The 17,438-nt window shown below is 41.4% G+C and overlaps 1 protein-coding gene across 1 annotated transcript in view; it reads right to left on the reverse strand.

The window, feature by feature from the left end:
* LOC108053837 (irregular chiasm C-roughest protein) overlaps positions 1–17,438 on the reverse strand; it is a 150,859-nt gene that overhangs the window by 3,758 nt on the left and 129,663 nt on the right. Inside the window, exons 9-10 of the mRNA XM_044459708.1 lie at positions 12,606–12,734; positions 12,007–12,207 (exon numbers count right to left, since the gene is read on the reverse strand). Of these exons, the coding sequence (XP_044315643.1) occupies positions 12,007–12,207; positions 12,606–12,734 (330 nt within the window). The remainder of the gene's footprint in view (positions 1–12,006; positions 12,208–12,605; positions 12,735–17,438) is intronic.

Genomic DNA, 17,438 nt, shown 5'->3' on the forward strand with positions numbered 1-17,438 from the left:
GCCCAAGAACGCCGAAACTTCATTAAAAAGTTTGCGCAAAAGCGAATTTTGTGGAACTTATGTGGGCCGTGTGCCCAGGGTCGGGGATTATCTCGGTGAGATGCTAAGGCCTGACGATGTTGGCCAACACTGCGACAATCCAATTAGACACATGTGCCAACCCTTTCAGCCCTGTTTTTCTCTTTTTGGCCAGCTCTTCTGTTGTTGCAAAGCATATTTAATTATCGAGAGGCTCGAAATTTTGCAATTTTCCTCATCATCGCCCTGCGACAGAGACTTATGGAATGGAAGGAGGGTTGCCACACAAACTTGTGCCGCAATGGCGACCCTGGCAAACAAAATGGTCGAAAGTGTTAAGTGCAAATGAGTGTTGGGCGGGCGGGCGTTCGTTCAGACACAAACAAAAACAAATCGAAGAACTCGTTCGAAGCTCGCAAATTTATAACCAGAAAAACCCCTTTTTGCAAGGGACCTGGGCGACTAACTGTAAAATCAATTAAAGCAAGTGCGGCAGGGTTGTGTCTGCCTGCCAAATTATGCGTTCAACGCCATTTTGTTGAGCCCGGCTCAGCCCCCTTTCCCTTCCTCACTCTCCCCGTGGAAAAAGTGTAATTTATTTGACAGCCAAAAATGATTTTTGCATGAGCCTCTTACCCAGCATCCCATTCACTCGGTCTCTCAAAGAGATTTAAATTCTATTTTGATTTGCAGCCAGTGAACCGTGTGCAAGCATTTTACCCCAGAACAGAGCCCAGGTGGATGGCTGTCGACTGTGCCCCCAAGGTCAGTGCTTTGGTCATTGGTGCGACTTTTAATTTGATTTCCACTCGGTCCACCCGGGGGCGCCAAATAGAAATGAGTTTTGAATTGCCCGCAGTTGGGGAACGGCATTGGCATGGGGATGATTTGAATCTATCCGTTATAAATAGTATGGACAAGCCCAGACAATCCTTGCGTGAAATTCCAATAGCATCACGGAAAAAAACAGCTGGCAAAGACTCAATTTATGGGGAGGAACCAAGACCAGAAGAAACAATAACAAGTCCCGAAAACAGGCAGGACAGGCAGTGAAAAGTTCTTTCCCCCAAGTAATTGCAGCTCGCGAATGAATGCGAAAATTCAATTATTTTTGCGTTCGTTATTATTCTTTTCTTGCTTTCGAGGGCACTTTCCAACACTGTCCTCGTTCCCAGGGAATGCAAACGCATTTTATGCAGTGACGAGGAAAAAAGGACAACACAGCTTTCAGCGACGTGCAATCAATGGGGTGAAGTCTGAGTTCCAAAAAGCATCCACCACACCACTCCTCGGCTAAAGTGTTGTAAAACGTTTTCCTCTGTTGTTGTTGTTGCTGCCGTTGTTGATGCTGCCTCACCTCTTTGCAAAGTTTTCGCACAAAAGGCAACTACGAAAAATTAAGTTAACTTTTTCGGGCAACGGGAATTGAGTAATTTTCAGCCGTAAAACTTTATTATTTTGGACTGCAGGACTTCGCTGCGTCTGCTCCCCTTTTCCTTTTTCCATTGTTGTTGCAACAATTGTAGAACATGCAAAGTTGCTGTTATTGTTTAAATATTTATTTTCAGCTGTTGCAGCTGTAAATGCCGGCAGGAAAAGTTGTCTAGTGCCCGAAAGTGGGCAAAAACATGCAAATTTCATTGGGCCAACGAGGAAAGAGGTACCGCCAAAGCAACTCTTCGGGCAATGGACCAAAGCAACATGTAATTACATTAAGCCAGCCGAATTTAGCAACACATTTGAATGGTCTCAAACGCGGAACGAGAAACTTGTTCCGAAAAGTGGCTTCTAAATGGGGGTATGAAATAATAATTTTAACTCTTATTCATATAAAACTATTAGAGACTGAGTCTCATGAAAAGTTTATTTACTTTATGTTTGAAAATGTTTTAATATTATAAAATTTGTTTGAATAACTACAATCTAGTGTTTCTGAAATGCTAATAACCATATTTGCATATGATATCTCCAAAACAATTTTTTATTCAGAATATTAGGGCATACGATTAATAATAATAACAATTATTTAAATTAATTTTAAGTACACAGTAATTTGAGGTATATATTGTTTGAAAAAAGGTCTTATCTGAAAAAAGACGATTAACCCTTTGTAATTCTTTGAGACTAATAATCTTGTAAAGTAAGAATAAAACCTTTATAACCAATAAATAAAGCGATTTTGGTTCTTCGTAGCTATAGTTTTAAAACCTCTGTAAATAGTCGTGCTGATTTAAAATCACTCTCTGTGGATTTTATTTTAATGGGCACTTGCAAGTGCCAAAATGCCAAGGAAGCTGCTCAGATTAGAGCCAACAAATTCAGGTGAGCGGCGCCAGAAGATATAAACAGCTTGGCAAACATGCCCATGGGGCTAATGCTCCACCTTGAATTCCGGCTGAGAGTCCGGCAATTGTTATTAAGTATGCAGAGCTCCATGGGAAGAGAGCGGGTGGTAAACGCTAAGATAACAGCAATCCGACAGGCAGCAAGTGAAAATAACAATCATAATATTTAATTATGCAATGGTTGCCCGAGGAGCAGTACGAACTGGACTCGGGTCCGAATCCGGATACGGGTACGGGGATGTCCGGAAAGGAGGAGGAGGGGCCTTTGCCTTGTTCCATGTTATGCCCCTGAATAATTAATAAACATTGTGTGCACTTAATGCAAAAAGCTGCAAATAAAATTACCAACCGCCTGGCCCGGCTCGTTGTGTACTGAAATCATTGCCGGGGCGTTGAAAAAACAAAACAAAACGAACAGGGTCCGGGGCTCAAATTGAAATTACGTGCTCGGGCTGAGCAATCAAAGAGGGATTAGCGGGTTGTTTTTGCTTTTAGTTTGCCATTTGTCACTTGCCGATTGCCAATTGCACAGGGGCCACCTTTGGGCGCTTTTAATTGAATTTATTGTCTGCGAGGTGGCAGCTGAATTATTGATTACCGCGATGACAAGTTAACCCAGTGAAGGATGCGACTTTGGACCAGGTCCGAGCCTTTTCGGCATTTATCTTAAGTTTGGCAACTTTTCGGGCCAGCCTAAGCTGCTCAAAAATTAATGAGGGGACTGAGTGGTGGTGCCGTGTCGCTTGTATTTAGCCAAAAGGTTGCAAAACTTCACCAAGTCATCTTGTGTTTGTGTGGTTTGCTCTGGTTTTGTAAGTCGAAGCACGCGTTTTCCGGGCGATTTTAAGACGCGCTGCCTGGCGGCGTTGAGAATTTTAAATGGAATTGCCTTTGTTTTACAGAGAAAGTAGAGTTAATACTTAAACATCTTAAACAGTTTTTGTATAACATTTTATTTTAGTTTCAAGCTAGTCTAGAAGTTTTAAGAGGTTGGCGTTCAGTTCTAACATTTGTCTTGTTCAATTTTAAGTATATTTCGAATATATGAAAGTTTGTCGGATTATTAATGTATAAGTTTAATTGAGTTTCAGATTCTTTGTGCTAAATTCAATTTCAGTCGTTTTCTGATAAAGAGGATTCTGATTTTCTAAAGATAATACAAAGTGAATGACAATTGAATAGCATTGCAGGTCACATCCAGAAGTCTATCGATTAATCCTATTTACTTCGTTGTTTTTTTCCGTGTAACATAAGCGTACTTGTCAATTCGAGAACACCTTCAGTATGCTTTACTTTTCCTAATTGAAATCCCTTCAAGTATGTCGACTTCAAAGTCAATTGCTCGGGGACAACTGGACTGCTCCACAAAATGCGAAAGGGCAGAACTGGGCCATTAAGAGTGACCAAACAAACTTTGATGATGCAATGACCTCTAAGTGGCGAAAGGACCAAGCCGAGATTGATATATGGTGGAGGTAAAGTGCAGCTCTGGTTATATCAGGGTTATCTTTTCTCTCCACCTCTTTTCAAAAGAAGTGTTTGTGTGTGTGCCCGTGCTTGCCTACACACTCGTGTAAATATCTCTAACCCAAATCTTGAAAATTTACAAAGCGCGCTTCTATGGCTGGCAATGTTGTCAACACAAATTAAGCTAGCATGTAAAGCTGAATGCAGGGACCCCACACATGGACCCCCCTCCCCCACCCCACCATAGTTTACGTATTTAAATATGCTCTTTCACTTTCAATATCAAATGAGTGGCTGGTTGGCAACTTTTGCCTGGCAGCAAGATTGCAACTTGCAGATACACGGATACGTAGATACTTTGGCCGGGACCGACAAAGTTTGCCAAATAGAACGTGTGTGTGTGTGTGTGAGTGTGTGTTTGGATGGAACCGAACTTTGAATGAACAGCATCGTATGAAACAGCAACCCAATTTGAGACAGTCCCCCTGTTTGCCCCCTGCAGCTATTGCAAATTGCACAAGTTGCCAAAAATCGCTTCACATGTGCCACTTAAAGTTTTCGGTTTTGGCCCGGCTCTGTCCTGCAGTTTGGCAACTTGCAACTTGCCAGGACTCTTTACATCCCATCCCATCTCACTCTGTTTTCCAGGCTACCTGCCACTTGTAAATTTAATAAATTTTTGCATTTTTTGTTTGCTTACGTTGGGCCGTGAAAGTGAGATGTCAGAAAACTTTTAAGTGATGTTGGCAAACACACAGAATTATGGTTAAACAAGAAGAAAGTGAAGTCGAGAGGAATACGAAAGTTTGATGGAATTGAACGTTCATTTAGTGTTTATTTGCACAAAGAAGAACTGTCACTGCTGGCAAAAAAACTTATTTTTAAGAATTTTTTAATAGTTTGGGAAATTAACTATATATTTGGAATTATTTAATTCCTTCTTATGCATTGTGTTAAGTTACCTCTATGAATGATTATTATAATTTCTTTTATAAATTACTGTTTTTTTGTATAAATATAATCTCTATTAAATTTGACACTTTAAAACAAAGCTCCAAAAATGTAAATGTATCCCTTAAATGTTAACTTGATTACATTTTTAAAGCCAAGAATTGGTTTTTATGTAAAATTTCAAAGGTGCACGCACTTCGAACTCGAACTGAACAAAAGTCTCTGAGAAGACTAATGAAAAAGTCTTTCAGTTTTTAACAATTTATGGCAAAGTGTTTTTTCTAACCTTCAAGCTTTTTGGTTAAAAAAACACACTCTCCTCCGGAATATGCCAAAATATTTCAAAAATTCAACTAGAGAGCTGGGTGTATTTACGTACGTTTCTCGAAACAGGAGAACGCAGTAACTGTGTCCAAAAGGCTAAGGGGTTAAAGGACCCCAGGGAGGCTCCACTTCCCCTTCCCCCCGGAAAAGCAGACCGCACCTGGCGCCAGGATCCCTCGGTTACCCCACACATTTACGTAGGCGCCTGATAAAATTGTGTGTGTCCAGTGGCGAACGGTGCCAATGTTTGCGGTTATGGCGAATGCCAACCAGACACGCCCACCATAAACCCCACCGCCCACCGCCCCCGACATGGGTGTATTTTTGGATGTGCGTGCAGCAGGCCTATGCTTTATCGTCTGACATTTGACATTTTTATTAGCTTTGCGGCGACGGCGTTTAATTACTTTGTAGGCTGCGAACAATGTCCGACATTTTTATATGCACTTCCTGGGCAGTGAAATGCAATTAAAATATGCATTTGAGTTATGCCAGGCCGTTGACCGACCCCAAAAGGCAAGCGTGGACAGCTCATTATCCCATGTAAAACGGATGGGGCACATACTAATTTTGACATCTGCAATGGGGCATTAAAATCGGACCATTTCAGTCTGCTCAACCCATTAAGATCAGCGCCTTGCCCGGGGGCAAATTGTATTCCCCGTCGCCGTAATCCACTTGAGGCCAAAACTGGCGGGGGGTTGACATCGTTATAGAGCAACTCAGCAGCCGCTTATTAGTTTGGTGCAAAACCAGCAAATGCGGCTGCCGCTGGGCACAATTGGTGGCTGCGTTTCCGAAGGGGTTGACAAACTACCCAACCAACCAGCCAACCAGCCAATCTCCTCCTGCTGGCACCACTCGACGTCTTGTGGCGCGGAATTTGCATGCTCAAGTACGGAAATCAAATGCATTTTGCTAATATTTTTACAGACGAAGTGCGAGTTGGTCAAGTGGCGGGAATTGGTCTTGATTTCGGTCCCCGAAGAGGTCACACACAAGGCTGTCAGTTTGTTTTACTGCTCGCATCCGGCGGGGTCGAAAAAGTGGGTGGCACGTCGGCTGGACCTCTGGCGACATTGCCACGTCTGGTGGCGTCTATTTGCACAACTTTTTCAGCTCATTTCCGCTGCAGCTGCAGACAACCCGAAAACCCCACAAAAGTTAACCCACCAGAGCTGACAACTACCCATTTCAAAAGCAGGACAGATCGGACAACAAAAAATGAGGGAAACAAAAGAGCATTTTTTTTACAAAATTATAATAAAAGAAGAACCAAAACTTTAATTGTCTAAATTATCTATTATATATGTAAAAATTTGTATATGTAAAAATATATATTTTAATTAAACAATGATTTTATAATGTTCCTGTCTTTAAACGTATATTGATTTTATTTCAAAAACCTATGTTGGGAATACTTTTTTTTATACATTTTATTGAAGAATTTTCTGAAATTAAAATTTAAAAGTAATGAATATAGTTTCCAGTAATCATTTTTTAGGTAAAACCCAATGTTTTTGTGGCAAGGCTATTTTAAGGCCAGATCTGTCCGAAAAAGGACATTTGAGCAGCACTGCTGCTGCTGCTATCCCGCTCACACGATGCCCGTCTCACTCGCTCCCGCTTATGGAAATGGCCAAAAATGATTTCTGCAACTGTCTGAAAAGTTTTCACATGCAGCCTTGGCAGCCATTTTTTAGCTTCCCGGGGTGTTTTTGATGACAAGTTTCTGACTTCATATTTTAACTAACGACTCCAGACAGCCACCCACACAGAGATTGGAATAGAGCAGGCAGCACATATGGAAAATTATAATTTAGTCAACAATTTTTTGGCTCCGACTGCGTCTGTATGTGTGTGTGTGTGTTTTGTAGGAAAATTGAAGCGTAAAAATTAATGCTTGAGTGCGCTCTGTGCAAAAGACAACACACCGAAAAGGACACAAAACTGTTGACAACATGAGGCAAGGACGACAGTAATGAGTGGGGAAAGTTCCTGGCAATGCAGTCGGGCAAATGTTTTTCTTTGGCCTCTGCAGGATAACTATTTCAAATGCACATCCCCTTTGTGAGCAGGAAACTGAGCCATTTGGCTTGCTTATAATTAGGAAAAGTTGGCATATTTACCCAGCAAATCAATCGGAAATCGAAGTGAGAGGGCTCTTCTACCAAATTGCCAGTTGAAATCAAATTATTTCGAAATCCCAAATCGTACTTCAAAGTATTTTTCAGTTGGTGGTTAAACTATTTACCAATTTACCAGACATTCCCTTGGGTTTCCTTATGCGAGGACTTTGAAGTTTTTAATTCTTTTCAACCCCCGGCAAATCCATTTCAAAAACGTTTATCTAATGCTCAAGATCGCCTTTTTTTTAGGGTGGAGCTGGGAAGCATTTAACATGCAATTTAGCGCAGCTGCTGTGAAAATTCCTGACTGCCTTTAAAGTCTTGTCGCAGGGCGCAATAAATTGCCATTTAAATGAGGCACAAATGAAAAGCAAAATGAGGACCGAAAAAAAATTCTTTCGCATATTTTATGAAAGGGAACCCCCCAAAAAAGAAAAAAAAATTGCCAACCCCGAACTCCAAACCTAATGAGTAGAAACAAAGCAATATTTGCTGGCAAACGCGCCAAATTCCGAAAGCAAATTTGCCAAGAAGAAAAATTACGCATGGAAAATGGGAAAAATGCGAAAATATTTCCTCCGCATGCGTTGATCAAAAGCGAGGAACATGCATATTACAAATTAGCATGCATAAAACAGGGCCAAGAATGGAATGGCCAGAAAAAAAGGGAGGGCCGATTCGAGTGTGCCAGCGCATAAAGCAATATTTATGTTCTCGTATCGCTCGAAGGGAAATTGCGATGAGTTGGGCTGGGCCGCGTTTCTTGCTCTAAATTAAGCGTGGAATATGCGTGGAGAAGGTTTTATTAAAACAGGCCGAACTCGGGTCTCATTGTACTTGAGACAGCCCTCGCGTTCCTGGTTTTCTTGGCTTGTAATAAAAATTCCGCAAATAATCATTAAGGGTGAGTTTGGCATTACGCAAAGGGAATGCAATATGCGATAAGGAGGTGCCAAGTGGCTGGATGGATCTTGACAAATCTTGAAATACCTAATCTTTAGTTAGTTAGTATTATTTTGTGGACAATATTTATTAAGGATTTGCCGAGTTGATCCCTCATATTGCAATAAATATTCTTACTTTATGGAACTACTTTAATGAATAGGTGACAAGAAGTTCTAAGATTACAGTCTATGTTGATAGTGCATAGCCATTTTTACTCCCTGAAAAATAAGCCAACTTTAATGGCAGTCCATTTATGGATATTCCTTATTAAAATCCACTTTGTCGCAACTTTTCACAGCATTTGTTTAAATTACTTAAAATTGCAGAGCATAACAGGAACAAAAAGCGCTGCCGAAAAGGCAAATTCTACTACTGAGCTACTTTTGCCAACTGCCAGTTAACATATGCAGAGCTTGCCACGCCCCCCTCCGCCCTCACACACACACACACAGACACACACACTGTCAACAAGAAAACGCCCACATAAAGTTAACGACAGCGAACGAGGGCAAAATGAAACCTAAAAAAATGGCGAAATTGTGAGAGAAAATTGTTATTTAATTTGTGTGAGTGCTGAACATTTTTGCAGCTGCTGTTGCTCAAGTTCTTGCTGCAAAACTTTTTGCCCAGCACACGCACTAAACTTTAACACAAGCATAAATTTGGGCCCACACAGATACTCCGGCGCCGCGTGTGTGTGTGTGTGTGTGTGTGAGTGTGTGTGTTGGTAAGTAAGTGCACTTTGCATTGGGGCCGCCGCGAATCCTTTGGCTTTCTTCAAAATTCATATGCACATTTATTTTACTCGCAGCCCGCTTCTCAAGTAGCTGCATATGCAAGTAGGTGCAGCAGCTTCTTTGCTTATTTGTTGCATAATTTCCGCCCACCAACCAGCCTTTTTTCTTGGCTTAAACGAAGCGTAAAGGCAACACAGGCTGCAATTTCAAGTCACGAGTTCATTAGGAGAGCCCAGAAAAACAAAGGAGGACTCAAACTTTCATATGCATAATGAAGACCTTCCACACCGCCTGCTGCACATCCCCTTAACTTGCCAACTTCCGCTCGGACTAATCAAAAATGTCAACGAAGCAAATGATTGAGGCCATAATAATCCCTTTGTCATCGCTTTTTGGCCTTCTCCATTTGACTTGGTAATTATGGACAGGTAATCAGTGCAGCTCACGGTTTGAGGAGCGATTATAAGGTTTTATTGGTTGGATGCTTGTGATGAAACTCAATGGCTCTCAGATTTTTCTTTCTTTTCTTGAAAATGCTACAGTGAAAAAAATTATCTATCATTTTGGTGATTTTATTTATAGCTTAAAATATTTTCTAAAAAGTGATATTTAAAATTCACAACAGCACGAGAGAAATTTAATCAATAAATTGTTTCTTATATTTAATCTGAAGTATTAATTTAAACATTAATTTTATGCAATCTAATTTTTGTACGCTACAAGAACATGGATTTAAATAAGGATACTTTAAATAATTTAAATTTAAAATTTTTATATTACAAGTTACATTAAAAATTGTATTTTGACCAGTGAAAATCGAGATATATTTTTCTGTGTTTTCCTTTCTATTGACAAAAATGCGAAACTTTGCAGACAGGCGGAGACAACTTTTACGGAGTTGCTCTTTGTATTTTGTTTAATTTTACAAGCAAACACAAATAGTGGAAGTAACTAAAGCATCTCATGGTTGCTTGGCCCACACACAACTCTTAACTGAGGAGTATATCCTTCGTCCTTTGCTGCTGGGCTCTGAATTTAATCTATTGTATGGCTGCTATGTCTCTCCGCTTTTTTTCTATACCCATTTCTTTTCCTGGGTTTTCTCTGTTATCCAGACGACGGTCTTTGACTGGAAGCCTGGGAATCCTTTTGCCGTCTGCCACTTGATAAATATGACTATTTCACGCTTCCCTCTACCGACTAAACCCATTCCAATCCCTCTGCGTTGTTTATTTGCGTTAAGTGTTAGCAGCCACGCTTGTTCCGGGCCGAAACTCCCCCTACTTCCACTTTCCTGGCTGCCTTGTATTTTGTTTATCTAGCACTCAATTTCGCAGTTTTAATGACAAACTGTCTTACCTTGAAATTGCATGCGGGAGCATTATAAGTGTCTCCGTTTCGTGTACAACACCCACATCGACCACCCACTTCTCGGTCCTCGGTTCTCCGTTCTCGGGCAAGGACTTTGTTTGATTGCTTGGCTTCGCTCGTCCGGAGATCTGGGAGCTCACACAGTGGCTGAGCTGCTTCATGTTTGGATTGCACTCGAGGGTAAGCTTGGCCAGGTCCTCGATTCGTCCCTGCTCCTGGCAGAAGCCCCTCGTTCGCACACCCACACCCACCATCCACACCCACATCCACACCCAACCAACCGACCACTTGGCAAGTTTTATTGTCTCAATGTCCACTTGGCTTTTGCCCCAAGACAACTTAATGCGCTTTGCTGCGAGTAGACAACTGGAGGTGATGTGAAGTCAAAGCTAACGCATTTTCCTTAATTTCCGGCAGCATGATTTCCAATTTTTCTTTCAAATTCCCTTACACTTGTCGTATACTTAATATCTGGCAGTAGTCAGAAGGAAGTGCGCAGGCTGATTGGAATTGCCTTTCGCAATGTCATCAATCATGCGTCGTTTTCCACACGCCCAGGCAAAGATTTTGACAAGTGTCAATGCGACAAGAGAACGAGCGATAAGCTCGACTATAAAAGAGCAGAAAAAAAATCACAAAAGTGGGAGAAAGGTGGGACCTGGGGAAAAAAGTGGGAAATCGTTGGGGAAAATCACATGCAAAGTAAAATGTCGAACTTCTGACAGCAAGAAAATAAAACTTTTCATTTGTTTTCCTTGGCTCTGCCGTGTCCCGAAACTGCTGTCAAAGTTTTTAATGTTTTTAACTCCTCGCTGTCACCTGAGCAGCCACCCATTCGGAAAAACCACCCAACATCCTCTCCCCCAATTTCCCCCCCTCCCATCCCCATTCACCGAAAAGTCAACTGAAACTGGGCCACACCCAATTTTCTGGTGCTTCAGCTTCAGTTCTTTGATTGGGCTGCCGGGTCACCAGGGGTTAGGAAAATCTCTGAGAGGTGTGACTAACTCTCAAGTGACCATGAAGAATATGAATTCACAAAACCAGAAACGAATTATATTGCATTTTATGTGAGGTGTCCATTTTGACAAATATTATTTATTTATTCCAATCAAAATGGCACGTATTATTGCTGGACTTCTGGAAACTCACAGCCTTGGAAAAATAAGAAATATAAAATGACTAATTTAAATATGGATAGAGAAACGCCCAATCAAAGGTAATGAAAATTTGATTTTATTGTGTATCTTAGGTTTTTAAGAAGTTTGTATTTTAGGTATTCTTATTTTCTGAGTTAGTTTAGTTGCAAGGCCTAAATTAAACATTAAAGAATAATTGGTCTACTAAGTGAATATGTCTTACTAAATATTGGTAATGTATTTTATTGCCAAACATACATCTAAATAAGAGAGAACGCTATAGTCGGGTGCCCCGACTATCAGATACCCGTTACTCAGGTAAAGGGAGTGCGAGGGAGATGGAGATAGAAACTTTGATCACGCATAACTTTTTAACGAATGGTAGACTTTTTTACATTTGGAAATAAATTATTCTACTTGGCAATCTACACATTTTTTCACTTGGGTAATGACTGAAATAAATAGTGACTAGAAATACATTTATTTTATGTAGGAAAATTGCCTAACATTCCTTTCAAATTAGTGTTTTCGATATCGTAAAGTATCTTAAGGGTAGAATAGTATATTTTGTTCCACTCACCCTTCACAGACAGAGTGACGCTCTGCAGGACCTCCAGCTTCTTCTTGTTGGTCGGGGACTGGCCCACGCACTTGTACATGCCCGCATCCTGGTACATGACGTCCTTGAGCGAGAACTGGCCCGTGGGCTGGCTGCTGCCATAGCCAAGGCCACGCAACCGGGCCGAAATGGGGTCCAAGTGCGACCAGCAGCCCAGGGAGCCTAAAACGAGGAAGGCGGCACATGAAAGCCAGTGCATAATTTAATTAATTGACTTCCAGGAACGACTCGGCACGCAAGTTTTAATTTCTTTAATTGACGCGTCACTCCCGCAGACGCCGAGCCATTTGTCTATCTTCGCATTTGGCCGAAAGTGAGCAAAGTAAATTGCACGCATAATTAATTTCCAATTGCGCTAATTAATGAAGAGGCGTACAAAAGGCCACCACTCGTTTCGATTGAACGAAAGTAAAATGTAAAATGTAATTACAGACCAGACGCATTTGTCATTCTAAATGGGCCACGAATTCGGCACTTCTGCCCCGCCCCAGGATCTGACTTCCTTTGAAGTTCTTGGCCAACGGGAAGTTGGTAGTTGGCCGTCGGCCTGGTGAGCTTACCTTGAGGACACTGCAGGGTAACCGCTCCGCCCAGCTGCACTTCCAGCTGGCCCTTGTTGGGATTGTGCGAGGCAGCTGCCACGGAAACATCCTGATCATCCGGCTCCGAGGTCACATCCACCGAATCGACTGAAAAGGTAAAGGACACAAAGCAGAAGCCGTCAGTTAAAGCTGCAAACTCCAGACCACATGTGGCCTAAGCATACACTGGGAATGAAACTGGTAGTGTGGGTAACCTAATGTTGCAAACAACACTTTAAAAAATATTTTAAAGATTGTGCACACGCCATTATTGGTTTTAATATATCAGTCTTATTTTATATAAGTTGTCTTCAGTTATTTTTTAGTTTGTGCCCGTAAATTCCCGTAAATTTTGATTTATATTACGTTTTAATATACAATTATTTTATACTTATTTATTTGAAAAACTGTGTGGATGTAAAGAACTCTTATAGGTTTGTATCTTTTATTTGTATAATTTACAACCTTACAACTGTTCTTATTAAACTGTTTATTAGAAGATATGTATCTTTTCGCCTCTTTTTTTCGTATACAGAAAAATCCAGATTTATGCCGAAGTCTCTTCAAATCGTTTATTATCTCTAAACAATTTTCTTGCTGTGCAAAACCAGGGGCTGTTGGCAATTGTCAAATGTGACAATATTTCAATGACAGAGCCAGCAACAAATTGCTGACGCGATGCGAACACCTGAGTCACTCCGCAATGAGTTGTCACTTCCGTTCTGATGCCAACTAAAAGTGAAAATCGCTGCTCAGCTAGCTGGAAAATTGCCTGAGCTGCAATCTTCTTTGCCGCAAATTCATAAATACATATATTTTATGCCCGTTTCCGGTGGTGCGGGAAGAGGCCATAACGATGCTCCATTCTAATTTCGAAGCGTGGCAAGGGGAAAAGGGGGCTGGGCCACACACTCGCATATTTTCCACTTGCCTTTCTTGGGAGCTGGCTTTAAATTTCAGGACGTCCTTTGTGCGGTGTACTTTATGGCGCCGTTCATATTACGGTATAAATAACAATTTGCCTGACATGTGCCTAAAAGTATGCGGCCAGGACCCGCCTTTGTCTGCCACCGGATATCATAACAATAAGTTGCCAAGTGGCGACCTGGCGGAGAAAAAATGCGATGATGGCGACAAAGGCCCTGAGCCTGACAAAGTGCATGATGCCGGGGCGAAACCTCAGGAATCACCACCTTGAATTGCTCCTCGGGGCGACCGTCAAATTAGCAGACCCAAAAGTGAGCCGCACAATTAACACAAACTACTAATTACCGGGGGAGCCGCGAGCAACTTTAATCGAAGGCGAAGTCCCCAAAGTTCTGAGAACTGTGATTTGACGGGGGGGGTTTTCTTCGAATGAGGAGGGAACTGAGACAATTAATTGTAAGCTCCTTTCACCATAGAGACCCCTCGTCGCATGTCAATCAACCCCTCGACCAGAGTTTTATTGCTGACAATGGCAAAAGTCCTCCCCTCGGCGGACGGGCGTGTTACTTAGTCAAAATCACGTAGTTATAAAATTTTTTATTGCCCAACACAAAGGCGGACAAGGGCGGCGTCGCTCAAATTGACAACTTCAATGGCCAGCAGGGGATCGGAATTGGAATCGCGGAGTACGAGTACTTGTATTCTGGTGCAGTCTTCACTGAAATAAGAACCCTCTGTCCCGGAGCCTCGGCGAAAATGTCTAATGAGCTCAGCTCGTCTCGGCTCAACTGACAGACATTTGTCATTGCCCAAAAGCTGGCGGCGTGTTCTGAGGCGTTGCGATAAGAGAAGTGGCTATAAGCAGACTCTTAGAGGCTGAAAAAATGGTTGAAATTGCCCATCAATTTGGCTCATATCTGTAACATGCCTTTCGATACATTAAAATAATATTTCTTGTTTGAGAAAAATGATTTTAAAGGTTTTGGTAAAGGGGTAAGCGTTTTAAAGCCATTGATATTTTTGCTTAGTTTATTTTTTATTGTTAGCTAACCTTTTTCTTTGGAAAAGTTTGAGGATTAGCGACGTATGTTTCTATTTTATTTATTTATATTCCTTTTAAAAATTGTAAAAACAAAAAAAGCTTGAAAATTACCGTCTACACTAAAATCCAATCCTTCTTGGAAATTTTAAAGATGTAAACAACATTCTTTAATAGATAATTGAATTGAAAACTTTAGAAAAAGCCACTCTAGTAGTTATTTTTTATCTTCACAGAATTTACCTTTTAGTCTTAAAAAGTCTTTATTTCAGTGAATCAAATTGTAAAAATCTCCCTTATTCAATTGAAGGGCAAAGTTGACAATATGAAACTGATGTTTTTCTGTTTGTTGCCGAAAAAGAAATGGGTAAATGTAAGGGAGAAGACTGTGAAAGGAACATCATTAAATGACACATTAGGCGCTCACACTCTTTCTGCACTCAGCTTAGAAATCGATTCCTTTCTCCGCCCCAAAAAACAAACTCCTTCAATATTTTCCCAAGTTTTCCACACACACACTAACACACACTCACGCTCATGCTCACATTCATAATTTCGGCACTTGTTTCACGCATATTTTACTGAATGGCCATTCATAAAAGTGTCCTCCCACACCTCCACGCACTCTGGAATAAGCAAAAGGAAAACAAATAAACAAAGGCAAACAAATGGGCATCGAGTACCGCCCATATGGCGACACTGAACGAGATTGAGAGAGAAAGGCCTTTTGGAAAAGGGGGAAAAGCGCTTCTTGCCGCATATCTTTTTGGGGGGCGCCACGATGAAGCACACTCGAATAAATCCCAACTCATAACAACAGCAAATATGAAGGGCAAACAGCAAATACTACGGCAAACAAAGGAGAATCAATATGCCGGGGCAGACTGAAGAGCATGCCCGATTCTGGCCACCAATCATTAATCATAACGCATCATCATCAGCCATGTTGGCGTTTCGCCTTCAAGGATCCCGTCCGATGGGTGGATGGTGTTGGCCTGTCACTTCCAGGGATCCCCTGAGAACTGCCGAACCCTCACGGAGTGTATCGAAGTGTCGACACATCCTAGCCCCTGTCCAAAGTGTGAATATGACGGCCGAGCGTGATCCATAAATCCTTCAACAAACTGCAAACTTTCACTCTCGATGGAGGAGGGGTGGTTTGAAAAATGCTATACATGAAGAATTAAATTTCCAACGGAAGGGTATTTTAGCTGCTTTTTTTTCGCTTGCAATTTTCATTAGCCCTCCTTGCCCACCCCGAGATTAATTTGCATTTTTTCCGCTGGCTCTTCATCTTCGCAGTTAGTCATGAATATGAAGGAGGCCGGCGAGATGCAGCATCATCATCATCATCATCATCGCCGGCAACAATCAGCTTAACTTACAGGCTGCATAAACAGCCAGCGGAAGCGGCAGAGAGTAAACTCGGGCTGCAGTGATTGCATTTGTGTCTTGGTTATAAATTTTAATTTTTCCCTGCAGCCCGAGGAATTTCCAAGACTTTCAGCGAACACGCGATTAATTTGCAATGAGTTGAAATTGAAGATGATGGCAGTGGATGTGAGATGCTAGGGGAATTGCAGTAGATATCGGGTTCTTTTTGAGCAAAAGGGGCGATGGCAATGCAAATTGGAGGGGCTCAGTCGAAGACACTTTGTCTTGCTTCATATCCATAAAAGATAATCTCTCGACAAATTTACGTTTATGCCATCGAAGCGAAGAGAAAACTTTGTGGCCATAAAAAATACTTTACTCAAAGACATTTGTTCGCAATGAGTTTTTAATATTTCTTTAAGTTGCGAACCCAGCACAAAAAAAAAGGGACCCCGTCCAAATGAGATTCGGTTTCATTTGAGGCAACGACAAATAAAATTTTATTGAAAATCTTTGCCCAAGGACGAGCGACCCTCCACACATACCGAAACATAATCGCCGGCTATAAAAACAAAGGCAGCAAACAAAAAAACTAATAATCGTGCGCGCCGATAAACACAGAAATTCAAGTTGGCCAAAGGACAAGGAGCAGGACATGGACATGGACATGGAGATGGCGCATGGGACATGGGACATGGGACATCTTATAAGGGTAGGGACGAAATAAACAATAAAGTTAAACCGCGATAACCAGCATGACAGAGGATAATGGATAACATGGCCCAGGACTCTGCCAATCGGCTGAGTTGGGGCGTAAGAAATGGCTCGCAATGAAAATGCTTACGATAGCGTGTAGAATTAAATTTTATTGTAATTCGCCTTCATTTCGGCACGGCTCGAGTGTCCCGCCCAACTGGGACTCGTTTTCTTCCTACTTGAAGAGCTGTGTTTGTTTCTCCTCCTGAGTGGTTGACAATGTGGCAGAGTCCTTGTTGTGGTGGTGGTGCATTTTCTTGACAGTTGGCTGGCCAAATTAGTTCAGTGCGAGGCGAATGCAATTTGCACACGGATTTCGGGGCTGGGTTAACCGCAAAAGCGTCTCTTGAGGATATCAGGCTGTTAAGCAATTCCTGTCGTCCTGTGATTTTAATTGAACTCCTCGAAAATCAAATTTATACTCGATTTCGTGATTGGCTTTGAAAAATGTTCCTTGAAAGACATTTTCATAAGATTTAAATAGATGAAACTACTTTCTGCAGTTAAGTACAAGAAGTACTCTTTTGAAATTATACTCAAAAGTCTACGCAGCTATGGCTGAATCAACCTTAGTTTGCAACTTTTTTCTACAGGGCTAAATTCATAAAAAATAAAAAAATTATATTCTTTAAAAAGCTTTTAAGCAACATTGAAATTAAACAACATTTTAACATTTCTTTTTAAGATGTATCTGAAAGCTAATAGGGTATGACTTT

The sequence above is a fragment of the Drosophila rhopaloa genome, unplaced genomic scaffold (assembly GCF_018152115.1).
Source record: "Drosophila rhopaloa isolate 14029-0021.01 unplaced genomic scaffold, ASM1815211v1 contig_115, whole genome shotgun sequence".
In the NCBI taxonomy this organism is placed as follows: domain Eukaryota; kingdom Metazoa; phylum Arthropoda; class Insecta; order Diptera; family Drosophilidae; genus Drosophila; species Drosophila rhopaloa.